The sequence below is a fragment of the Rhagoletis pomonella genome, unplaced genomic scaffold, assembly GCF_013731165.1.
Source record: "Rhagoletis pomonella isolate Grant_MI unplaced genomic scaffold, Rhpom_1.0 Rhpom_scaffold_00003, whole genome shotgun sequence".
Classification (NCBI taxonomy): Eukaryota; Metazoa; Arthropoda; class Insecta; order Diptera; family Tephritidae; genus Rhagoletis; species Rhagoletis pomonella.
Window position 1 is genome coordinate 101409135 of NW_023458557.1, and position 27615 is coordinate 101436749.

Genomic DNA, 27615 nt, shown 5'->3' on the forward strand with positions numbered 1-27615 from the left:
GATTTCCTAAAAGATTCTGAGTATGCACTCTTGTAGCCCATTGAATTCGAGTAGAACAAAGTGCAAGTTTCAAATAGCTAAAAATTGCCGTTAATTTTTTAGAATTTTTTTCACCGCCATTTGCTCCCATATAACGAATAAACACAATTTGTTTTTATATGGAAGAAACCCATAACATATTCGACAAAAAAAAATTCTAAAAAAGCAACGGTAATTTGTACTATTTTCTACTAGAATTCAATGAGTTACAAAACTGTATACTCAGAATATTTATAGGAATTTTAAATAAATATAATATAATTACCATTTTTTTTTTTTTTTAATAAAAAATAAAATGAAATAACAAATAAATTAAAAGGGCAATTCATATAGACGCGTAAATGCCTCGTAACCATGTAAAGCACGTAAGCTAACTAAATTTTGTATGGAAAATCGGTCTATTTACGAGGTTTACGCGGCTGCGAGGTATTTACGCTTTTCCATGAATACCCATAATATGTTAAAACTCATCAAAATGAAATGTGGCTAAAATGTTTTCGACCACTGTATGTACAAGGTTGACTACCATTTCATTTGCTACCATTTCATTCCGTGTTATCCCGTTCTGCCTAAAATGTTTCATTGCCGATTTCTCATACAGCGTTCTTTCATCGTTGTGTTCCGTCTGCACTTTTCCATGTCCCTAAGTTGGTCACTAAAAATAGCTGGCCAACCCGAAGCAGCAAACATGGTCTTCCACACCAATACTAATATCTTTTCGTTGCATCCATTGTGGCAGCAGCATTGGCTTCTAACGTCGGAATAGGAAACAGTTGCAGTGTGCTGTAACATTGTGTGGGTGTTACAGCGCAACAGTCGTAGCCAGTTGGCCATTTGGCTGCAACGCTACAATTCAACAACGCTCTGTGCTAGTGACACTTATGCAGAAAAAGCACCAGCGTATGAGGCTGCATCAATGCAAATGACAGCAATACAATTCTTCGTTTACAACAGGAGAAGCAGAAATTCGTAATTTCGTTATTTTCGATATTCGCAGTCTTCATCACCGTTGTCATTGTTTGTGAAGTGTACTTTACGGGGCTGTATTTTGATTTCTGTAGGAATCAGTAGTTCGGTCGGTCGGTAATTCGGCTGCTCGGTCGATGTTAGTTGAGTGTCGCGAGTGATGAGTTCGTGTTACTAATTTAATTTTCGTTTCGCTTACCGTATTGTATTACATTTTCTACTGTGCTTTTATTAAATTAACTACAATATGCAGCATCGAAAAGTCATATGCGATTTCAAGTGATTAAGAGCAGTATTCGGTTGGTTCGGTTGCTGTACGCTTTTTGCGTTAACAGCTACAATACTACGGAGCTGTTACATTTGAATTTCAAAGTTTCGTATTTCAGATAACAATTTCGGACTACATATTTCCGTACTTAAAGGTTTAGGCGCGCTTTTCCATTGAGTAAAGAAGCGGAGAATATTTAAAAAAAATTTTGACTGGTAAGTAATATATGTATGTGCATATGTATGTACGTACATATATAAATTGTTATTGTACAGGGAATTATTTTAAAATATAAATTTTGTGGGGAAAACGCATTCAAAGTTTAATCAGTTCATACAGTTCATACATATCTTCGCCATTCTTGGGAAGTTCTAGTTATCTGCTAGATAGGACATATTCTCCTTATGAAGCCTATTAATTGTATGATGAAAGCTCCAAAAGCGTATTTGGTATTCGGTCTCTATATTATATTAAACGTGCTTATATTTCACGTACATACATACATACTTCTAGCCAAGGCATTTAAATAGGTAGCAACAGTAAAACAGCTGATTTGATTTTTTACAAATTATTTGGTCTCTAAACTGTGAAATATGGTTAATTTTTTCGACAATAATTCTTACAGCCGGTTTCACTAGAAATTTAAATGGAAAATTATTTTTTATTTTCTGTCAATTTCCATATTAAATTCAAAAAATTAAAATAATTTTTACTTAAATCACTTTAGTTAAATTGGCAGTTAATTCACAAAATGTATTTGCATGCGAATCCTCAAAAAAGCGATTGAAAACCAGCCTTTAAAACGTTTGATTAAATCAGGAGCATAGTCACTGATTACACTGGTTTACAGCAAAAATGTTCTATGGATGCCACTATTCAATTTCTATGTCGAATTGCTCGGTGATTCAGAAAATCGAGTTAATTTTTTTTTTCTGTGGATACCTTTTCGAGATATTTTCAGTTTATCGTTATTCAGCTTAAAGCAAAAATTGGTTCCTCTTAATCACGTATATCTTACGAACCAATTTAAAAAATCTTTATATAAAATACGGCAAATGAAAGGTAATGAAATTCTCCATAAACCGTATATACATCACTTTCCGACAGGGATTATAGTTTCTGAAAAATTAATTAATCATTCCAGCTTTTTTTATTTTTTAATGACAAAATTAAGAACAAGTGATTTTTAGCAAAAAAAACCGACTTCAACTCTCATATAAAAAAAAAAATATATATACATATATATATATCTCATGATCCGCTGATCGGATCTTAACCAGATTAGTATGGGACCACCTCTGAGCACTACCTTTCCGATGCAGAATTATCGAGATCGGTTGACGTGGTCCAAAGTTATGCGGTAACATACCTAAAAAAAAAAAAAAACTGATAACCTCCTCCTTTTTTGGAAGTCGGTTAAAAATTTAACTTTAACAGAAGAAAAATTAAAAAAATTACAGGTTCTGTGCCAAATTTTTACATTTGTACTAAAGCCTATTCTATTATAAACAAAAAAACATAATTACTAATGAAGAACATCGATGGATAAATAAGAAATAATGAGTGGTAAAATGAAAATACGCAAATGTTTTTTGTATGAAAAATTAGCAGGAAAGAATGTTACTCATACGCCACGTACACCTGAGTAGCTCGCTCTCCTGCTCATATTTCATACAAAAATCTTTGCGCACTTTCATTTGACCACGCATTATTTCGTATTTATCCATCGATTTTCTTCGGTACGTTACAGAACAGGCTTTAATACAAATGCAAAAATTTGGTACAGAATCTGTTATTGTTTTAATTTTTCTTCTGTTGAAGTTTGATTTTTTTTTTCATTTTTTTATTAAAAATTAAAAGAAACTGGAATTTGTCAAAAACTATGAGTGGAATTATCTCGAAAACGTTTCCATAGAAAAAAAAATTAACCAACCCGATTTTCGGAATCACCGACCAATTCTACATAGAAATTGGATAGTGGCCTCTGGAGAACAAAAACCAAACAAAACTGCATTTAAATATGCCACGTATTTTCAACAGAAATTGTTGAAAAATGGCGAAAACCGTGTCAATGTGAAAAGTTTTCCCACTTTTTGCTTATTATTTACAATAAAACCTTATTTATTTTTTTTAAAGCTTATATCGATGGCTGAGTGGAAGATCGACCTATCTCGGCAGCCAGTTCAAAAACGCCCTATCTCAGAAAACTTTTCAAGAACGCCCTACTTCAGAATTTGGTTGAATAACGCCCTATCTCACAATTGGGATCAAAAACGCCCTATCTCAAACGAAAATACATTGAAAATAAGCTGGCTGAGATAGGGCGTTTTTGAATCGGCAGCTGAGATAGAACGAAGTTGAACAATTTTCTGAGATAGGGCGTTTTCGAACTGGCTGCCAAGATAGGTCGATCTTCCACTCAGCCATCGATATATAAAAAATATGGGAAATTAAATTTTCCAAAAATTGTATGCAACCGTTTTTACGTAAAATGCAAAATAAGGTTGCAAATCGCAAAAAAAAAACCAAAAAAAAACCTAAAACTCAAGATGGCGGAATGTTCCCATATGTAATTTAGAGGCAAGACTGTGGATCCGTGATCTAAGTGTCAAATAGAAGTACACTGCATCAAATATTCGCTACTACAATTTTATCTCTTTGTACCAATTTGGTCTAAAGATACTCTGCTAAAAATAAAGATTAAATTCAAACAAAACTACATCAAATACCATTAAAACATATTAAATTGCACACTGGCTTATAGGCAATTTTGACCACTTTGTGAAAATTTCATGAAAATGCAGAACTTTAGGGCCTTTGGCAAACGTCTTTCCGTTATCCGATTTTAAAAGTTTTTCGCAAGGCACGTTTTTAACGAAATTAACCTGTCTGGGGGGAGTCTTGTTTTGTAGGACAAAGTTGCAAAATAAGGTGCAGTCTAATGTACATACGCACATGTGAACATAAACGAGTTTTGTATTAGATAGCGTTTAGAGCATTAGCGCACACAAGGGGTGGGTTTTGGAGTTCATAGTTTTTTTCATTTTCTACTTGTAAAATAAACATTTCTAAATTAAATGTATTTTTGATTATTTTGCGGTTTTTGTCTTTTTTCAGTGTCTTCTTTTGCCTTTTTTTGCGGTTCTTGGTGACTTCCTGCCATTTCGCTGTTATATTTTGCCTTTTTTTTTAAGATTTTTTGGTCTTAAAAATCCGTTCCCTGGCAATAACAAACGGACTAACAAAATGTTTCTGTCAACAATAAAATAAAAGAATAAGAGCTTAGCTAGCTCGAATGCTACTTATAAAAGCATGTATATAGTATTTATGGTTGCATGCACACTAATATATGGATGCATTTGGATGTACATACATATGTAGGTATGTACTTACATTAGAGTAAATCGAAGTTGCTTCCTTTTTTGTGTCGTAATAGTGACACTACCCTCAGGTGAAAAATTATCAATTCATAAAAATAACCAACTTGTAGTTAGCTTTTTGCCGAATTTCGATAAATACCTCAACCAACTTAAAGTGAGTTGTAAAGTCGTGCAACAAGTTTCTATTTAAATATCCTCATATAAACATTACTTTATGGCAGAAATACGCTCAGAGCTTTGCCATTACCAGCCCAGAGCGACCGCTATGAGAAAAAAATTTATTTATGATTTTTTTGATGTTGGTCGAAAAATGGACTTGAGCCCAGGCCATACGGAATGGCAGTGCTCACCTCTAACCACTACACCACAGAGGCCGTAATACAAATAATTACTTGTTATTGACTTTATTAATAAGGTTTTTCTCCTTCCACGAAGAAACCCAAAAAGATATCACTTTGGTTATATTTTATTAGAAATTTTTTTTTTAATGCCTGACTTTATGGAATTTTTGGAGTGTGAGAAGAGTTGCGGAATTTTATGGCCATACCGTATTGTCATGATTTTAAGCATGATAAAAACATAACAAGGTAAAACCATTGAGAGGCAGTCTGACGTTTGCCAACAATATAATTTTAAAATCAAAACTCAAACTCACACACACATTCTCATTTTCAATCTCAAACAACAACAATTGTGAACAATTTAATTTTTTTATTTTCAATTTTATATGATTTTAAAATGTTGGCAAACGTCAGAAAAAAATCATGGCCGACGAAATGAGAGAATGAATTTACCTTGTAATGTTTTTATCATGATTTTAAGCTTTGCACTGTTTTTATGCTTCCAAGTCTCACTGGGTGTTCATAAATTGCATATGCTATGCTCATCCATGTATGTATGTATATTAGGGTGGTCCGTAAATGTATGTAGCACATTTTTACATCAGATCTCCTAAACCTCAACCCCTTCGTCGATGCGACTAAAGTCGAAGATTTCACATATAAATTTTGGTCGCACGCGGGAAAAGTACAAATTCCTCTATAGAGAGTGAAAAAATTTTAATTAATGATTTTTTTTATCTAATACCCATAACCATACCATAGTCGAAGATATCACATATAAATTTTGGTCCCGGTTGGAGTCGTGTCGCAAAGAGGTATGGCATAGTTATCTGTGACCGTGGTATTACCGATTTAGGGGGTGAGATTGAAAAAAATCGCTCTTTTGATTTTTAAGGACCGTCCTTATGCACATACATGCATACACATTTGCTTATGTGTAACAGATGTATCCCACCAGATAATTTTTGTTGGCGGCAATAAGAAAACGTGTCGCCCTCAGCAACAAATTTATCGCCGGTAATATCGCCAACGTAACCATTTTTTATTACCAGTCGCTCTAAAACGTCCGCCGAAGGCAACTCGCCTGGGCGAATGAGTCGTTTTCTTATCGCTTTTTTATTGCTGTAGGCGATATTTGGAAACATTTTTTTTCTTTTTAATACTTCATTTATTTTTTTTTTGTCTAAAAAATTGGAACTTAATAACGGAATTAAGTCTTTCTCTCGCTATGGGGCTTCTATTTTTTCCATCTTATCTCTGGCATAAATTAGATGCTTTTGGATATTACTGTTGACGCGAAATTCATAAGTTTGGAAATTTTTGATATCCTATTTATTCCAAAATTGACATGAAAGAGAAGTTGTTGCCGATTTGTTACCACAGCAATAAGTCGATGAGTCGCCAATTTGTTGCCATTGACGATTGTTGCCTATTCCTCATGTTTTTCATGGTGGGTATGCATCTACATATATGAATGTATACATACGTATGCGTTCCTGCATGTATAGTGTATAGTTACACAACTAATTCAATTACGTTTTTTAGGCGCTGAACTTCATTCATTCGTTTTTTACACTTTTCGCGGTCTTTTGGCCGCTTTTCATTTTTGCATGTGAATGTCGAACTTTTCACCTTTCACTGATCGTTCGTTAGTTGGTATTTTCTTTTGTTGGTACAACTTGAATAGATATGTTTGTATGTAGATATTCTCTGCCTTTGAATGGTCACCTAGGTTGGCCTCGTTTCACATTACTTCTGTTTTCGGCCGTCATTTTGTATACATACATAAGTATGTATGGCCTAGATTCATTTTGATGATGTTGTTTTTGTTCTCTGTTTTAGTTTGGTTCATTTGCTTTTATGTGGCTTCCTTCTTAATACGCTTTCTATACTGGCTTGTAGTTGTATGCATATGAGTCTGTTTTGGGGATGGGAACGGGTTATCGGGACCCACAGTACTCATTTCAAATTGGCCGCGATGCACGGTATCGGGAAGGTTAGTAAAAAAACCTTTCCCGATACTCTCGATAGAGCCGCAACCTCCGCAAATAAAGGAAATGTTTTCTTAAAAACGATGTATGTAATTTACACTTTTTTATGTTTTATTGAGACGCAAACGAACAAAAGCAAACAAAGTAATCGGAAGATGGCAGATCTTTCATTATTACTACTATTATTTTAATTTAATTTTTTTTAATTAATTTGAAAGGCATGGAAATTTTTCTTAGTGATAGATTTCGGGATCCACGGTACCCGCTGTACAATTCTGAAAACCGTCGGCATGGGCGGGTTTGGGACTTAAAAATTGAATATCGGGATGGGCCCTATCGGGATCAACTATCTAGCCCCGTGCCCCTCTCTAGTCTGTTTATATGTATGCATACTCGTACATTTGTATATGCAGTTGGATTAAATTTTTAGAAATTAGGTTTTGGAAATTTTTACCGCGCCAATCAGTATCAAATGTAAAGTATGTAGATAAGTTCCGTAGGTATCAGATCCGGGTAATGATCATGCGTACAAGACTGGTGTACAGCGTTGCCGAGGGTTTGGAAAAAAAGTATCAGTTGCCAAGCAGAAAAAGTAGCAAAAAGTATCAAAAGCACACAAAACTGTTGTTTGGAAACAAATGAAATTTATAATTAAATCCATAGTTATAAAAAAAAATAATATTACTTGCTCTAACCAAAACAGAGAATCAGTATACTTATTTGTATAACAAAAAACAAACTTATAGGGCCCCTTAACCACACAAAATCATTTCGCCACCCGAGACTTGTATAAGTCAATATTGTGGAAATTGCTACACAATAAAATTGCGCAAACCTTATTTTGGAGAAACGTTGCTTAAGTACCTAAATATGTGCAAGAAATATAAATGTGCGTTGTATATTTTGATATCTTCAGCTTTAAAACGCAAAAAAAGATTATTAAAAAAAATAAATTTTTCTTTTCTAAGCTCTTATCCATATTTTACAGCACGATCTGGTTTGGGGTCAAAACTAGACTAAAAATTGCGCAGTTGTCGACATACGCAACACAAATTGTTGTACAATAACACAAGCATGAGCAAAATATCAAAATGATTTTTATTTTAGCGCAATAACTGTACAATTTGGTGCCAACAACCCCACACACCACACAAACGACCACGCAAGCCCGATATTGCGCAATGTTTTGGTTTGGTTTAGGGGCCCTATATCAGCGTCGTGTGCAAAGAAATTCCCGGTTGTATTTCCCTTATAAGAGTTACCAAATTAAACTTATAAATAAAAATAAAATTTTAAGACTTTAAATAACAAGAAAAAAATTATTTGCCTTTAAGCTAGTAATATTATTCATGGTTTTCAAAAACTCATTTCTGCCAGCCAAGCTATCAAAATGGGGCATTTGTGAACAAAAAAGTATCAAGAAAAATTGAAAAAGCAACAAAGTCTAAGCGGTAGAAGTTATAGCACTATTTCGGAGATCACCACATCTCATCAGACTTCTTCCCCTGCTGAAGTCTAGAAAAAAGAAGTCTGATGAGGAGATGTGGTGATCTCCGAAATAGTGCTATAACTTCTACCGCTTAGACTTTGTTGCTTTTTCAATTTTTCCTAATAAACAATCGTGGTACAAAGCTCAATAAAAATATTAAAAATAAAATGTTAAGAAGCCACAATAACATTGACAAAAAAAAAGTATCAAATTTTCAAATCACAAAATTTAGAAAAAAAGTATCAAAAATGATACAATTGTATCAAAACGGCAACGCTGTTGGTGTGCACTTTCAGAGAGTCAGCAAACTCTAAAATGTTCACATACATGTATGTATGTATGTATATTTCACATATGTATGTAAAAGTTTCAAAGCTTGCACAAAGTTCACTAAAATTAATTAAATTTCATCGTAATTTCCAACCTTTTATCTAAAATTTTGAGAAAATTTTCGCGTATACAGTTTAATAGCGCATTCATTAATAACGCATCAACAAAATAAATTTTTGTGGAAGAAAATGTTCAACATTTTTGGCAAAAAGCTCATAAAAATTAACGATAACACTGATGCACAAAAATTACCTTAATAAAAATTAAATTAAATTGAAATGGTTATTTTTTAAGTACAACTAACCTGTATTTAATCCAAATTATTAACATAATTCGGTCGTTCTCAGTTTTTTGCAACAGAATTTAAGTAACATTTAATGAAATACGCTTGAAAACTGTAAAAGAAAGAAAATAAATAATCTTTTAATTTTATTTAGGATTTTCGGGAATATTTACCGTCAGGTACATCTCTTTTTAGTGTCCAACAGTAATCAGCTAAAATATTTGGAATCCATTTGCCCTGGTACCATTTTTCTATGTTAGTTATATCCTAATGGAATCGCTCGCCTGGTTCGTCGCTAACGGACCACAAATTTTCAGGAAAAACGTAAATGTGAGTCACGGTGTGCCTGAACCAACTTTAAATCGAAGGTCATAGCACATCATTTTTTATTGCTAATTTGGGTTATTTATGTTATAAATAATGTGTAAAAATTTTACAGCCCATAACTTGTCGAGCCGTTTTTGAAAAAAACTCATTTTAAATAAAAAATATTCCTTTTCTTTTAAAATATTCATACATACATATTGGACTAGGGATTTAAGCATTACATTGGCCCTTTTTAAAAATTGTAATGTGAAGGAAACACTATTAAGGCTACAACACTCGTTATTTATTTTTTTATGTAATACATAATTTGTTTAAAAAATGCACGATATTTTATAAACAACTAAATTTTTATTATTGAAAAGAACATCGTTTATTTCTACAAACTGTACCGGTTATAAAGCAGATTTTTTATTTACTACTATCGCCCAGTTGTCGGAATTCGACATCTTTTTTCATACAATTTTGAATTTTACCTGTCACAAATACTAACTCCTTTATGCGAATTACATTTTGAAGTCCATCAGCATATTTATAGCGAATTTACAGGAAAACTTATAATCGAATTATGAACGTTAATACCGGATTGATTAATGCTAATTCTATCAAGTCTCCTCCAAATTTCTTTAGTTGCTTTTGTAATTAGACTGAAAAAGGAACCTCGATTTTCATTTATAAACAATATGCATAAGTATTTGTATGTACAGATAAGATGTTCATCACTGACTAATATGTCAAACATATACCAATTCAGACTTTAAATAAGTTTTTCGATTATATTTGTCTGATAGCCTCTTGGAGGTTAAAAACTAAATTGCCCGCATCTACATAAACTTTTTCTTTTTTTCATCAGAATCGTTAACGGTTGAGAAAGTATCTTGAAGACTTACAACACAAGATAATATTTCCTTCTCTAACGGCGGTTTCACGCGGGCTTTGGTCAAGACTTGGCCAAAGCCCAATATTTTTCCATCACACGACTGGGCTGCAAAGTTACACCAAATTTTATGTTACTAATATGTGTTCTAAAAGTGAAACAAATCTGATCATAAATATGATTTTTTAAGGATAGCTCTCAATCCCTGCGCCAAATATCGGAAGACAAACGCACTTATACTTCTAAAAGCTTTTGCACGAAACAACAACGATTCAATGTGATTTTAAAATCACGGAGAAAATGGTCGCCAGTTGAATGATTCTTGCGATTTTATATGTGTATAAATGTAGGTGTATAAAATTCCAAAACCTTACAATAAGTGGTTCCAGAGATAAGCGATATGAGAATTTCAGTTTGTATGGGCGGTGGCACGCCCTCTTTTCCAAAATCTGCCATTTTTCGCCGTAAGTAGGGTATTTACAATCTATGCATCTGTGCTAGGTTTCAGTTCCCCAGCATAATTGGTTTTAGAGATATTGTGGTTTTCACATTTTAGTCTACATGTCAGATGCCACGCCCCCTATATATCGGGGTTAACATTTCTGGATTAGAAGAAGTTATATCCTTTAAATTGGTGTATGTTTCATAGAAATCGAGCAAACGGTGCCTTCAAAAAAGGGATCGCAAGATTTTCTGGTGGCGTATTTATATATAGATTATATGTATATATATTTTTGGACATCTAATAGGAGAGCAGCATGGTGTTTTACATACAATCCTTTAATTTTTGTAAACAGTAGCTTATATGTATGTACATGTTGAGCATTGTATTCTGGTACTGCTCTCAATAATTTAGATGGATATTCCGGATGCTCGACGAATACTTGATACTTGTCCCAGTTGCTTTAAAGTCGGAAGTCTTGCTCGGTATAGAATCCTAGGCCCATGCATGGTCTTTTGGTCTTGCAAACATGTTGTTGTTTTGTAGACATATGTACTTGATACAAACTATTGCAAGTATAAAGAATACTTATATTCGAAACTTAAACAGAACAAATGTTGTGCGCGCACAATCTTCTCGTTTGAATTGAATTTATCGGCATTTTGTGCATAAAATAAGCTAAGACACTTGAACCATATACAAACTTGATTGTGCGTGAAAATTTGAAAATAAAAGGAATAATTTTCATTCAAAATGAGTTTTTTCAAAAACGGCTCGATAAGTTATGGGCTATAAAATTTTTACAAGTTATTCATAACATAATTAACCCAAATTGGCAACAAAATATGATATGCTATGACCTTCGATTTAAAGTTGGTTCAGGTCCACCGTGGAGTGTAAGAACTTTATCTTGGGCGACATACTGCATCCCATATTCGTGTAGGTTTTTAAAAGGTTGCTGATCAACTCTTCATAGTTTTCGGCTTTATGGTTTCCGAATAACATTTCGAAAACATGTCCATGCTGATTTTTCGATCGGATTAAGATTTTCTTCAAACTGTTAATCAGCCAATAGGTCTCTAATTTGCCCCTTTTATTTTGGCATCGCTTATTTTGGGAATTTATGATTTTGCTGTTTTTGTTTTTTTTTTTTTTTACTACGACCCCAAATATAACAAAAGTTATTAGATTGATGATTTACATACGCGCTGTACATCTTCTTACGATGTGTTTAAACAACATTCACAAAAAATACCGTTTTATTGCCATTAACAATTTACACGTTAATTTATCAGAAGCACACTTTGGTAAGCAAAATAGACGTAATCAATTCAGTAAATTTTTACGGAAAACTGAGGTAATAGAATAGAACTAAGTATGAGGTTTATATGCGGTTAGGCAGTAGTATCTAAAAAAATGAACTTAATTTTGTTTAACAAAACCGCTGTTTATCCGTGTAATCTTTAACGATGTGAAACCTATGACGATTTCGTTTCTACAAAAAAAGTTGCCTTCTCATCGACCTCTTTTTAGTGTTTGTGCGTAGAAGGCAAGGAGAGGAAGGAGGAGAACTTTTTTAGACTTGAATTGAATCGGTTATAAAACTGCATACTCGAAAAATTTCCAAAAAAATCTATAGATTTGAACATGCTCATTTACAATTACCAAACGATCGCTTTTAAAAACGATTTGAAAATGTGCGTGCTAAAAACAAAAAACGTAGCTTTTAGAAGTTACATTGAAATTTTTTGTTGTCACAACTTAAATAAATATTGTAGGTGAAAACCTGGGTCAAAAAGTTTTTAGAAGTAAAACGTTCCATACAAATTTGAAAACGAAAATTTCTCTGTGTAGACTAAAAGTTTGAAATTTTGATGAGATTTAAAAAAAGAATTTCATTATATTTTGTGAACTCTGTGCAAGCTTTGTGACTTTTTCTAATTTTTTATTACGTTTTCGTTGCTTAGTAGGTACCTAATACCTACCCAAATTGTTAATTAGGTTTTTAAGGGAGAAACCATCGAGACTTAGATGTAGTAGGTATGCGCGACAGTACCTACTTGTTCTCAACACACAAAAAATTGTATGACCTTATTGATAATACTGCTCCAAGTACAAAAAATAAATATTATTTAAATAGTGGAAACTTGGTTGATTTTTTTCTTATATTTTTCGGGGAAATGTGCAGAGAAATCAGCAGATTTTTCTTGCCCAATTTGTGGAATTTCTCTTCAACTTTTGAGGAATTCGCAAGATTGGCATTGGCAACCCTGATATGTATGTACTGCGCGTTTGTGCACAATTTGTTTATTTATTACAGCTTTATGTATTACAGTATATTTTGCTTAGCTGCACATCCTTCTTTGCACGAAAAACTTGTGGACGTAACCGAAAAAGGCACTTAAGCGAATTTTCTTTACTACTTCAATGAGGAAGGTATCCGAATCCCTATGAAACCAAATATTGGCGGAGCACTTACCATGTAGAAATTACTGCAAGCGAAATTTTTACCGAATGTTATCTAATTATCTATATAACTACATAAATTTATAGCCATTTTCGTTGTTCTGCGAGATGAGCAAAATAAATAAAAGGTTGTAAAATTAGGTAATTGTAGGGCCAGTGCAGGTAAACGTAATACTTTCATTGATAATTGATACTAGTCGCACAATTTTTAAGACAAGGTATCGCCAATGTGCAGGTATGTTGAATGCATCTATCGGAGCAGTTTCCTTATAAATGTTAAAAATTATGCTTTTGAGGCGCATTTTGGGGTATGTATCTTAAATGTGCACTTAAGCATAGAGGCAGCAAAGCAAAATATACTGTATACAGCTTTAAAATCATACTATTTCATAAGGTTCGAGAAACCTAATAATTACCGCAATAATACAAGCTTATTGGCATAGACTAATGAACTTAACGTATTCCCAAAGAAAAAAGTCGAGAGATGTTTTTTGTGGACATAATAGCATTCCATCGATATGTATGTAATACCTCTCCATGGTAATAAACAGGGATGCCGACAAAATACAGGCGTCTTACCAGATGTGGCAGAAAAACTGTACTAGTACGGTGCTGCCCTAATGAACAACCAAATAGTAGGAGCGTTCCTTATCTCCCAGAAATAGTCAGAAAAAGTCCGAAGTAGTCAGATTTAGTCCAAAAAGCGTTCCTTAACTCGGAAATGACAGCAAAGATGAGAGAGCAACAGTCAGTGAGAGTGACTCTCATTAGTCGGAAGTAGTCAGATTTAGTCAGAAGAATTTTTTCTGGCAAAATCCTGAAAAGTGTCAAATATGTTGTACATATGTGTATACATGCTGCCAAATATTAAGTTTGAATACAAAAAAATATTAAAATCATTCTTCATTTATTTACATATTGGGTTTAATTTTACTCATTTACGCCACCGTACATTTATTGTTGTGTGAGGATTTCACAAGCCCACCGATTGGTTTCATTTAAATGCATTTCATTTTATCGCTAAATGAAGAATTCCCGCTAATTTTTGTATTTAGCTTTGATGACCTGAATATGTTTTTGTCGTCGGCAAGTATAGCTGAACCCATTTCGTTCTCTAGTTTCTGACTCTATTTCTTTCGCTCTCTATAAGCTCAACATTTCTTCCTAAGGACATTGCTTAACTTTTGCTTGCTCCTTCCAGCATTTTGTCATTAATTTCTCTCTGTGTTGAAGCGCAGGCGTTATGGCTGAGAACTCAAATTCATATACAAACTTATGTATGTACATAACTATGCGTTTATAGAGAGATTTGTATTGGTTCCCAACAGTATCCTCCAGCTAGAAAACTGCACCGCGAACACTGGCTGGGTTAAACAACTCATTCTAGAGATTTTATTTTATATTTTTATTTCAATATGTAATTCAGCACTTATCAATCAACTATTTAACTAAATTTTACCGGAAAGTTTTTCTTTGTTTAGACTTTTTACATCGATCAAGACAAACTAACTCCAAAATTATTGATTTCTAGAAAGAAATGAAGTCAGAGCTGCCAGAGAACAGTGAAACGGTCAAGGTTACCATTTTATTAAAATTAGCACCGAAAACAGCACTACTTGTTCGGTAAAATTTTCAGGCATAGATTGCTAAACTGAGTTTCGTGTCATTTTTCGTACGGAATGTGGTAATGAATTTGTAGGCGCTTACCTCAAATACTTACTGCTGGGTTATTTATGTAAGTTTCTCAGATTGTGTGCTTGCTGACCGCACTTATAACGGACTTGTGCTCAATTTTGCCTGTGCAAGTTATGTGATTGTGAGCGCGCATATTGTAGACTTCTCAAGCACGTAAAATTAGGGTTAAATTTTATGGTCGGAAAAGCAAAACAATTACACCACTAGGATAAAATCAAACAACGTCCTTAGCGATTGCAATATGTTTGGCGAGTGTTTAGAAAAACTTCTAAACTCAAAAATGAATTTGAAAGAAGTTTATTTGGATTTGAAATCTAAAATAAAGCAACAAAGTGCTAGAGTTTTGATAAATAAAATCTTCATCTGCCAAAATTATGTACTTATGTATGTTAGACTGGTTCAAAAATCCCTTGTGAAAATATTTTCGGTTTTTCCAAATCCCTTGTGAAATATTTTCGGTATAGTGAAAAAAGACGCCTGTCAAAGGCGCAGCCCTTTTTATTACGGTCGCTAATCGCGAATTTCTATTTTCCATATACACTTTTATGTACATACATATTTATGTAGATATATAATAACAATTTTACTTTTGAAATTCTATTAGTCGTTCTAAAGACAACGTACCGGAATAAGCGATATTTATTTTGCAAAGAAATTGAAGGCCCTAAAAATGTATATTTTGGTTTTTCCATAAATTCAATGAATTTTATTATTCAAGGTTAAAGATAACCATATAAAAAATGTATAATTTTTTTAAATTTTCGACAAAATCTTACAACTTATCTACTTATTATTTGGCACTACATACAACCGTTTGTTGGTTTGCAGCCAACGCAATCGTTTTTTTTTTAACCGACTTCATAAAAGGAGAAGACTATCAATTCGTTGGAATATTATTTTTTAATTATTTTTTTTTAGCTTTTGATGTTAATCATCCCTGTTTTTATAATGCTTGTCAAAAAACTGTAAAAAAAAAAATCAAACAAACCCATTGAGGTGCGAGTCACCTTTTCAAAAGTCTAGTTGATGATAATACTAATTGCAATCAAACGGTATCTGTTCATTAAAAAAAAAATAGTGCATTGAAATGTTAAGAACCACTGGGGTTTTGCTTGAGAGAAGTTGTACTAATCAGCGATGTAACGAAGATATTTATTCTGAGGGTGGCATACGTTACTCAAAAAAGTCAAGTTAATGATAACATTGATTACCCCAAGCAAAAGTAAATTTTACATATAAAAAATATACTCACAAAACTTGGGGCCAAATATAGTAAAACTGTGTTTTTAGTTTTTCTCTCCGGCGATAGAATGTTTTTAAAGGACTTTAAAGTTTCAAAGATATGATTTGTTTCAAAACTTATTTAAAAAATTCAGTGCTATGTAGAATAAATATATGGGTACCAAATGAAAGAGTCAATTTTGGAGAATTGAAAGGTATTCAATTTTTTGGTGCATAAAGACGAATAGGTATTGAACATGTCCTTTTAAAATTTTACGCTTGAGTTTCCTTGCAAATTTTAAGTTTTTATTTTTGAACGAATCATAGGTTAAGGATTAATATACCAGCGACCACATCCTCGAATTTCGTCCTTCCACTTTAATAGCTTACAAAAATGAAAAACAATTAAAAATCAACGCGAACTCTTAGCGACTTACAACTTGCACTTTATTATACTAAAATTTAGTAATCTATAAAACTGCATACCCAAAATTTTTATAAAAACTAAAAACAAAAAAAATTCTTTTAGTAAAATTTTTTTATAACATTTCAAATTATTACTTTTTAATTTTTTTTTTTTTTGTTTTAAGAGAACCCTACAATGGTTTTAACTAGTTTTTATTATGAAACTTTTATTAGCTGGAACAGGAGAATCGGTCTTCTTCAAAATTGGCGCATTCTCTGCACATTGCACTAAAAAATTTAATACAAACAAATAAAAATTCGAAAATTGGGCTCAACTAGTCTCTTGCAAATTTTATTAGCTTTCATTAAACAAAAAAAATTATCAAATTGGTTGAGAAATGAAGGCTCCAGTGAATTATGAACATTAAATCCCATTTATTGACCACTGTGCAGCGCGACTGAATTGTATTGATGAGCAGCATTTGGTTCCGCGAAAACTTTCGGGTTTTGGTCCAGGTCATGTCACGGTTGGCGCACAATGGAATGTAGTGTTGAGTCAAAACAACAAATGAAGGACAAATATAATATCGTATGCTCAAAAATTATTGAGAGTTCGGCAGGCTGTCAGAGAGAAAATGATGGAGAGATTTTCCCGCCTTTCCAATAAATTTGGGGCAGGGCGCGGGCACTTTGGGCGAGAGTTACAATATACTTGAAAAAAAAAAAAAAACTGCCCCAATGAAAGTGGGCGTTGTTCCAAGAGCGATAGCTCCGTAGAATATTAAGAGACCATCAGGCTATTTAGGTTAGGTATTTCAAAGGTAATAATTATTCAGGAGTATATATGTCGCGCGTTAATTTAGAGATATATTTCTTGACGGGCATAAAGCCAGAAGCCCGACTAAGGGAGCATTTTTGCCAGTTTGCCTTTTTGAGGCCTTTTATTTTATTTCCAATTTCCAGCTCCTTTAGTCATTTTATGATTTTTGAAATAGCATTTTTTAATGCTAAAAAAAATAATGGATTCTTCAGGTGTAAACAGAAATTCGAGTTCATCAGGAGAAGAGGACAAGATAGCTATTTTTTTGAGGCCCAGAGAGTAATAAAAAATATGTACATATGTGAAAAATGCAATGCGTAACAAATACTATTTTCAAAGTAAGTTGGGCTCTTTCTCTCTTCTTTTTTAAGTAGCCTATAGCCTTTTCTGGTTGTTTTTAAACTCATATAATTTTTTCATTTATAAACTTCCGGCAACACTGGTGACAAGTGGGGCAGGAGCACCCATGCGGAGCGATTGATTGTGCGCGCCATAAAATACATATTTTACTCTCTATCCTGTATGGAAATATTAACTACATGCTTTCTTTGCTCTCACTTTACTAAAACGCACTCTCATTTTTGGTTTCCATACCATTTCCAGGGGTGGTATGTGGATAACTTTTAGCCGCGATGGATCCCAGTGCTCTACAAAACATGGATCGGGACGCATTGAAAAAGCAAATTGAAAACATGAAATACCAGGCATCGATGGAGCGATGGCCGTTGTCTAAAAGTATTGCAGAGTGAGTATTTAATTTTTGTAAATTTGTTATTGTGATTCAAAAACAAATGATGTTTATTTATTTATAACATAAAGTAAGTCTTGTGCAAAATTTTAAGTGAAAGTAGTAAAATCGTGAAGAAGTGAAAGTGTGAAAAGCTCATAGTAAAGGTGCCCAATATGAAATATAAGAGAACCCAGTACAACGCCTAAATTTGTGCTTCTAAAAACGAAATGCAGGTATACTTCGCTGTGTCTACCTATCGGTCGGCTGAGTGACGAATATGCATATACATACATACTACATATGTATGTAGGTATGTACACATGTGTGCCTCGCTAACTTGTACCTATGTACATATGTATATATCTTATTATTAGCTTTTTGCAGACGAAATGTCTGAGACAATGATGCGAATCGAATAAAACAAGAACACTAAATTGATATATAAGCAAGCATTGATATGTAAATATACTATATGTGCAAACATACATATGTATAGCAAGAAGCACTCCTCTAAACCTATGCAAAATAAAGAAAAAGAAAAGATTCTAAACCGCAGCCGACCATTGCAACTCGCTGTACCACAGCTCAAATTTAAGCCCGACAATGACTTAGCGGGAATGGCTGAACGGGATTGAAGAACGTTAATGCAATAACTCCTTATAAAATGTTGTATAGAAACGATAATAAGCTGAAACAGAAAAGTTGAAAAGCAATCAAATTTGATACCAGCTGATATATGTATGTAATGTACGTCAACAAAAAACAGAAACAAAATAAACTGAATAATTGAAGCTTTATCGTCGATGTTTTTGCAAAATCGCCCATCGACCAGTTGCAACACAGCCTAAATCGCCGTTGTGGCAAAAATGAGATTTGGTAACCCTAAACTTCAGGCATCGAGATTTATGCATACAAATCGTTAAATCGTTATTAAAACGCCAGATTTCTAAAATAATAGCTAGAGAAAATACCGCCTATCAAGGCAATCCTGTAAAATTTGAGTGCCGTTAGATAGGCGGTTTTGCAAAAGCATTGACGTCGTGCTAATCCATAAAAAGTGTTGCGATAGTAAGCGACGGCAATTAATAAATACATATAATGAAATTACCTCATTATACATATGTACTTTTATTTTGTGGTTATAAACAAAATTGGTCGTCGCTTAAGCTACTTTCTTCATATCACGTACAGTATGCAGCCGGCTTATGACTTTTGCCCTTTTAAACGATACAGTTTTGGAAAAGGCTTCGGAGGTATGTATGTATATTGTAATTCTGCGATTACATAAACTACTTATAAAAAATTTCAAGGTCAAAAAATGCTTCACAAATCAGGCTTCGTATGAAAATATCAACCTTTAGCTGCATTTTGTATAGCTGCAATTTTTCTATTCAACAGACCTAGATTTAATATGTATAAAAATTTTTTCATTTAATAGCATATCGCCATCAGAAACAACGACTTGCCTTTTCATTTCCAATTTTCGAAATTGTGTAACGAATGTGAAATTTCCAAAGAAATACAGTTTTAAATGACCGACTTTTGTAATAGTACAGTAAAAATTATATAAAAAATTGGTCATCTCGACATTTTTGGCAAGGTCCATGAATCGTTTCAGTTTACTGACAGAAGGAAAAAGAACTTTGTTTTTTTTCGAAAAATACAGTTAAACAAAAAATGTGATATAATCAAAATGTGTTCAACAAAGTGTGATAGGAATTTGAAATTGCTCTCAGAAGAACCCTCCTATAAAGTCAAATTGAAAAATTTGTTTATGAATTTTGAATCGCTTGTTTATATTTTTTGGCATAATACTACCTTAAGAGAGATCCTACCTGAGTTGTCAATCACACCTTATTTACTACACCTTGGATATAATTCATATGAAGAAAGTAATGTTCAAAAAATATTTTGTATGAATTGTATCTGAATGCTTTTTAGATGGTGAAAACATAGCTGGAAAACCTTAAAATGTTTGCATGGAACCATGGCGAACTAAACAGGTGAAGTTATAAAACAGCTTTCTCGCTTTATTTTCTGACATTCGGCTGCCTTATAGTTCAATTTTTCAAAGAAGGCAGTGTCAAAATATTTCTTCTCACCCTAATATTACTTCACCTGGTATAATTCCACCATACGGGGGATGCACGCAATAATTCTCATTACTTGGACATTAAAAAGCAGTTTCAGAAGTGAACTAGTGTCATTTTATTATTATTCTTTTTTCTAAACGGTTATAATGCAACCTGTGCATAATCGCGAAAGGAGGGGAGTGGACGGGGGACGCGCCGCGACGCTGGGCACTTTCAAAATTGTATACGCGAATGTGAAAAATATGACATTCGAAGCATCCCTAATACATACATACCTATGCATGTAAATTGCGTTGATCTAAAAAAACAATGAATTAACTATCTGGATTGTTATGCACACGTCACTCATACGCAGAGGAGTACACAATCTTTTATCGGCTTTATAATAAACTTTCATATCTACCGTTATGCATGAAATAAAAGTTTCCATAGACAAAAATTACAGATAAATGAAATGTAGTCATTTAAGAAGATAGTGATAATTAAAGCATATTTAATTTAATGTCGTTGTCTTGAAATGACCCTTGAGTTAATTTTTTCGGGTTTCGAATTATTAAAACATTAGACAATCGTGAAAAATCACCATCTCCATCGAAAACCAGAAAGCGAGTAAAATTAACGTTAAAACTCTTTTTAACATTTTTTATTATTTTTGAAAGTTGAGCACATCTTGTGTTTGTAGAATTTTTTGTTAAACAGCCGACTTCAATTCTCATATAAAAATTTAAGAGTAACGTTAATTTTTTCATGATCCAATGATCGGATATAAACCAAACTACAGACGACCCGTAAAGGTAACATCTTTCCGATAAAAAAAAAGGATTATTGAAATCGGTTCACCTGGTCCAAAGTTATACGGTAGCATACATAAAAAATATTCTTACGAATTGATAACATTTTTTTGAAGTCGGTTAAAAATTAATTTTATGTAAATAAACTGCAAAGTATGAAACTTTAAAAAGTGTATTTGATTATTACATACTGTACATAAATAAAGTGCATAAATGGATTTTAAAAAGCATATTATTTCAAGCGAATTTGCAGTATTTTCTGATGATATATCTCTAGAAGTATAAACCCCTCCCACAATATATTCCTGAGTGCGCCCCTAATATCTACGTTTATTAATCTCTAAGTACGCACATATGTACATATGTATGTAGTTTTTTTTTTAAATCAAAATTAAATGTTATTTTAGGACCTACATATATAATTTCTTATGTATACCTCGTTTCCAACAATGAATTACAAATTTCGGAATCAATTATTTTTTTCCGACATAACCGGAATTAACGGATTAGTTCTCCTCTCATGTTGCATATTAACATTTTAATAGATCCATCTGCCATCCTAATATTGTTTTCAAGTTGCCAGCGATACCACAACCATGCTGTCAGGTTTTACATTCTTTGTGATTAGCCGCACAATGTGGCTCAATGGGCCGTATGCATAAAAACTAAGCAAATGTTTTTTCATAAAATTTCATAACTTTTAATTAAATTTACTTGAATAAATCGAGTGAATAGTCTGAAATTTTAAGAAACTGAAATTGCTTTGTTTTTATTCATACGGCCCAATGAGTCGGACTTAACGGTTGACTTTGGGTATGCCATAATACTTTCAAGTACCGCCCAGCGCTACACAAAGCAAAAGGCTGAGATCAGCACTGCGGAAATATTGTCAAGAAGAACGAAAGAAAAACGCTAGTGTACTATGTATGTATGTACATTAGGGCGGAGTAATTTGTTCGGAGCAAAATTTTCGAAGAAAGTGTATAGCAAATTAAAATTTCACGATTAATTCTAAGCAAAAATGGCTAACAAGCTATATACCAAAAACGACGTTTGACGCTCCCAATTTTCAAAAGAAAAAGCAGTATATTGTATCAAGAAGACACAAAATTTTATAAATGAAAAATTAATTTCGTTCAGAAAAAGTTAGAATACACCGATTTTTCTTTTAAAAATTGGGAGCGTCAAACGTCGTTTTTGGTATATAGTTTGTTCACCATTTTTGCTTAGAATCGAACGTAGAATGCAAATTTGGCATACACTTTTTCCAAATCTAAGTTACTCCACCCTAATGTACATATGTACATGAATATATCTGCATATGTACGAATATGGACACGGTTGACGAAAGTTGCACCACTAAATGGGCTATAGAAACCAAATACGTGTATATGTACATATGTACGTAGATTCGTAAGTTTTCCTCGAAAATTTATCGCCTTCGTTTAAGCAAGTAGGACAAGTGCTGCCACTCGTGTTGAATTGTTTTCATGTTGTTGCTGCATTTACCCCATCCTATTGTTATTTTGCATAAAATGTTACATTAATGCAAGCTCATACGTTATTATTCGATGCCTTTGCTTTTTACTTTTCTCAGTTTGCTTTATATGTATGTATGTACATATATACACATGTATGTATGTAGGTATGTAACTTGAATTTTAACGAACAACAAGGCGCAAAGCAATTCTTAAGCACAATCGCTAAAGCGGAGTTACAGCGGCTCGACTTATTCCTTATATGTATGTAGATACACTTGGGGTATTTACAACGGTGTCGTAAGTGTCGTATTGTTGTATATCGTAAACTTTAAACGCTTTAACAACATATTAAGGGGTTCGAAAAGTACCATAAAAGCTATATTATGAATTTTCGTAGTATTGAAAAACAGTTGGTCGTGGTTTAAAATTCAATAAACGTTTATTTGAGCTTTTAATGTTTACGACATACAACAATACGACACTTACGACACCGTTGTGAATCCCTCAACTCTGACATTATTTCCGTCTTATACACTCTCTGCCTTCTCACCATTTTTCTTGTAACTAAATACAATACTCACAATAGGGGTATTCTCGGCACCACATACATAAATCCAAATTTCAAACTTCGTACAAAAATTATAAAAATTCAGCAAGCTTTAACCATTGCACCTAAGAGCTTTACACTTTTTATAATTTTAGACGAATTGAGCAAATATTAGAAGTACTCATTGCAACTAAAATCTTAAAAAATTTTGGTTTTTTAATTTCTTTATTTTGATGATTTACATACAGTTGCGGTAAAAAATAGCACCAAAAATGCACAATGATATGGTTTCAAATTATGTTTATTTATTTACTTTTAATACTTTTAATTTAAAATATACTTGTAATTCGGTCTATAACACCCTCCGACAAAATCTAACTTTTTTTTGTACATATGAGAAAAAAGCACTTATGTTCGAAATTTGCCGCAGCATGTAATTTTTTTTTAATCGGCATTAAAGTTTGCACTTAGCGCTGATGATCGTAAATAAATTACGCAACTTAAGAAAATTTTCATAAATTCTCATAACGTAAACAAAAATGGACGCTGGCAAGGTTTCCAAAGGTAAAATATTAATTTAAAATTTAATTAAAGTGTTTAGTTTAGCAGAAAGAGTGGTCACAATGGCACAGAGAAGAAATTCAACTTTGCCTTGAGATGTGAGAAAAACAAGCAAACCAAATTTGATGACTAATAATCCGAGATTTGACTGTGTAAACGGGGTGATTAAAGAACGAGCTTTGATTGAGATTATAATTACATGTAAACGTAATTTAAGCTAAAGTTCTTTAAACATAATCGTGGTACAAAGCTCAGTAACAATATAAAATAAAATGTTAATAAGCCACAATAAAATTGACAAATACATGGTTTAGGATGAGCCTGCCTGAAACTATACAATACAGCAAATGTATAATGTATAGAATGTACAATAACAACCACGCTGTAAAGTTTAAATAGCGGTAAATCAGCTCCACTACTGGTAGGTTGAATAAGGAAATGAATTAGCAACAAAGAGTTTAGGGGGTGTGCATGGTTAGCGCTTCTGACTTTGCACATCGATGATGCCGGTTCGATCCACGCTGAAGTCTAGTTAAAGAAGTCTGATGAGGAGATCCTCAATATAATTGACAAATTCTAAAATTGCTATTCAATTTCAATATTTTCGAACGATATCAGTTATAAAAAAAAATTAAGGGTCAGGGACTTTACGATACCTATTTCACTGCACTATGATGTGTGTGACGGGTGTGTTTTCGCTAATGCACCTTGTAAAAGGAGTTTAAACATGCACTAAACGCGAACTAAGGCAAAACCCAGTCAAAATCTATTTTAATGAATCTTCAAAATTACGATAAAAAAAAATTAGAAATAAACACGTTAAACATAATAGTTGCGATCCCGTACGAGTCCGGACTAGTCAGAAATAGTGAGAATCAGTCAGATTTTACTGGAAATCGATCCCGTACTCGGTTCTCTGACTATTGAGAGGACAAAAAAGAGAGTAAATACGGTTCTCTCTCTATCAGAAGTTACCAGTTTTAGTCCGAGAATTTTTTGCTGGTAAATTCTGGTAAATGTGTCAAACGATCAGCTGTAGGTTTTTGGCAACCAAATTGTAAACAAAAGAAAAGTGCACTCTGCTAATTCATGTTGAAAAGTATTTAATTACTTGTTTAAGTGGATTCTAGTGAATTTGAAAGTATTTTTGGTTATTTACATGTGTGAACTGAGTGTGTTTACATACAAAATAAGCAAAAATTTACAAGCAAAATTGGGAGGTTGTGTTGAAGTTGACAAAAGTTACCATTTTTTACTAGAAAGCGATCCCGTACTTTTCAATGTTACTCTCTCGCTCTGAGCGAATTTTTATTTTTTTGACAGTTTTACTAGTCCGAGTCCGAGGAATACGGGATTGCACCTAATAATTGACTACATGAGCATGAGAAGAGAAGAATATACTCGTATACATACATACTACATATGTATGTACATATATAGTACATACATCCTTAGGTTAAGGACTTTTAAGGCTATTGCGAAATTTTCTTTTGTTTCAAAGCCTTTCAAACGTCTCCTTGTTCGGTTTTTCTTACGTGTTCGCATTTTTACTTTTATCCTACATTCATAAGTCGTTGCTAATATTACAAAGGTTAGTGCTTATATGTATGTGCTTTTCGTTTTCATCTTTCATTCCTGTTCAAGTGCACTCGGCAGAAGCGTTTCGGTTTTTTGCGGACTGTGCATTCGTATCTACTTATTCCTTTTATATACATATGTATGTATTCTTACATTGCATTCGTCGTACAAATAAATATATCTCATAGTGCATACTTTGGATAACCTTAGAATCGTCCTCAACGTGCACATTTTGTAAACACACTACTATGTAAATGGAGACATATGTATATTGTATATTAAGAGGGTATTTAGGTCCAATAGTAAAAGTCCTTTTCAAATTTATAACCAAAGGATGCTGTTTTAAACTTTTGCTATACAATTCTTGAAGAACGTTAACGTCGCTCGGACACAAATATTTGCTTTATAGAAAACATATTAAATTTGACCGTCGAGCAAGAAACATTGATTTTTGTTAATTTGAAGCGCATCCCTACAAAATGTATATAAATACAATTTCTTATGCATAAAAAGTCCAGCAGCCATAAATAAGGATGAAACGATAATCGATACTTTTCGTTCGATACCAAGTAATTTTGGTATCGATAAATTTGAACCAAGTACTGAGTGGGTATCGAAAAACAAATACTCCTATGGAAAGTCTATACTAAGGCAAATTTGGCTTCGGCAATTTTTCCTCCACTATTATTCCTAAGCGCCTTTTTCTTCATGGCTGCTTAATTGGCAGCATAAACCGCGAGAAGGCGCAAAGTCGATATAATGCAAAGAATGTACGCTCCAATCACGATGAAGCGGACAAAGGTGACACCGTAAGACATACCGCTACTTTGGTTTTGTCGATTTTGACAATTCTGATCTAAAAGTAAACGACGCCTCATAGACATTAAATGCACAGAAATGCACTAATACTTCCACAAAAAATACCCTTTTTCCAAAAAATCACATTTTCCTTATTAAATCTTATTCTAAAAACTATATTTATATGGCCTTATTCATAAAAATAAAATAGGCTTAAATAGCTTTATAAAGTGACATTTTAAAACAAATTTTCGTTTTATAAAGCAATTAAAGTCTTCTTAATTTTTTATTAATGTAAAATTTAGCCTTTCGAAAAGTTTAATATTAAGAAAATTGGCTCTTCGCGGCAACACCCAATTCGGCTTTGTTTACATTTTGTTCACAAATGTCATCGCCGCCAAGACGGCGCAATCTCTAATTGCTTCACCAAAGTCGATATAATGCGACGTATACAAGGCCCAAATGTTCGAGTGGGAGTGTAAACTGGATGAATGCTCAGTACAGACGTTTCAACGCGATGTTAAACTCACAGAGTAACTCTATTAGATCCCGTTCACTTGAGATGCGCTTAACCCGCGTTTGTTACTAACACCTAATGGAATTTACGTGCGTTTAAGTCGCGTTAGCATGGGGACACCTTGAGTAAAATGCAATGAAATACGCGTAGATGTAAACGCATGTTTAGCTCCCGTCATTTAAACAGGGCTTTATTCTTCGCGCTGAAACGACTAGCGGAAAATACTACAGGCAAATAAGTCTAGCTCTGTTATTGAAGAAAAGAAACAAAGAAGAAAAAGAGCTGATTGCAAAAAAATACTAAGCAGGGATCACACGATTTGAGATTTGTGCATTTTGATAGTTATAGAATGTGGTTATTTGGATTTTTTTTTTATTGAGCTGAACTCATTATCGATCAAAATTTCTAGACACACCAGTCTATGGTCGGTCAAACCAGATATTAGTTAACTTATGACCCAAAAAATTAAATTTAACCCATTTAGTTCATTCGGAATACCGTCATACCAAGAGTATCGATATGAGTAGGTTTGGATACTTTAGATCCGACATTTTTGTGCAACTCCTTGGATATACGCTTGCATAAGTCTTTGTCATGATAATGGAAAATATATGTTTGAAGCTTTCAAAATTTTAGCAAGCTAACATTTTACAAATACTTATGTAAGCACAAGAAATATATATAAATGGATGAATGGCAAAGAATAGCCTTATAGCGTCAGGCTTATCCTTAGTACGTTAATTTTTTCACATACATACATACATATATATGTATGTACATACTACTTATAATTCCTTGAGTATTATCTCTTTATTTTAACGTACTGTTTTTATTCCTTTTTTTTCCAGAATGCGATCGTTCATCGAGGAGAATGAAAAAAACGACCCTCTAATTAATGCCCCGGATAAAAAGAACAATCCGTGGGCTGAAAAAGGAAAATGCGTTCTTATGTAATATTATCGCAAACCACAACAATACCATACAAACATTCATAAGTTTCCCATTTACTACTATAATAACCACAATGCTACTAATATTCGTAATAACACCGTTAAGTATAGCGAAAACAAAAGCAGAGAATCAAAAAAATTTAGAAAGAAAGCTAAGTCCCAACAAACAAGAGAACAGTTTCAAAATGAAAGCAACAGCAGCAATAATAACAATAAACCAAATCGGCAGCAA

At 33.2% G+C, this 27615-nt stretch overlaps 1 protein-coding gene across 1 annotated transcript; it reads left to right on the forward strand.

The window, feature by feature from the left end:
- Positions 1–1290: 1290 nt before the first annotated feature.
- LOC118735994 (guanine nucleotide-binding protein subunit gamma-e) lies at positions 1291–27615 on the forward strand. The gene is made up of 3 exons (XM_036466092.1): positions 1291–1488; positions 17941–18082; positions 27282–27615. Exons 2-3 carry the CDS (start codon positions 17970–17972, stop codon positions 27385–27387), a joined length of 219 nt encoding a protein of 72 aa, XP_036321985.1. The 5' UTR covers positions 1291–1488; positions 17941–17969; the 3' UTR covers positions 27388–27615.

Bases quoted from the DNA above. Each gene is read 5' to 3' on its own strand.
- LOC118735994 (XM_036466092.1), top strand. From the start codon at position 17,970: ATGGATCCCAGTGCTCTACAAAACATGGATCGGGACGCATTGAAAAAG. The intron at 18,083-27,281 runs GTGAGTATTTAA...TTTTTTTTCCAG, and splicing joins TTGTCTAAAAGTATTGCAGA to AATGCGATCGTTCATCGAGG.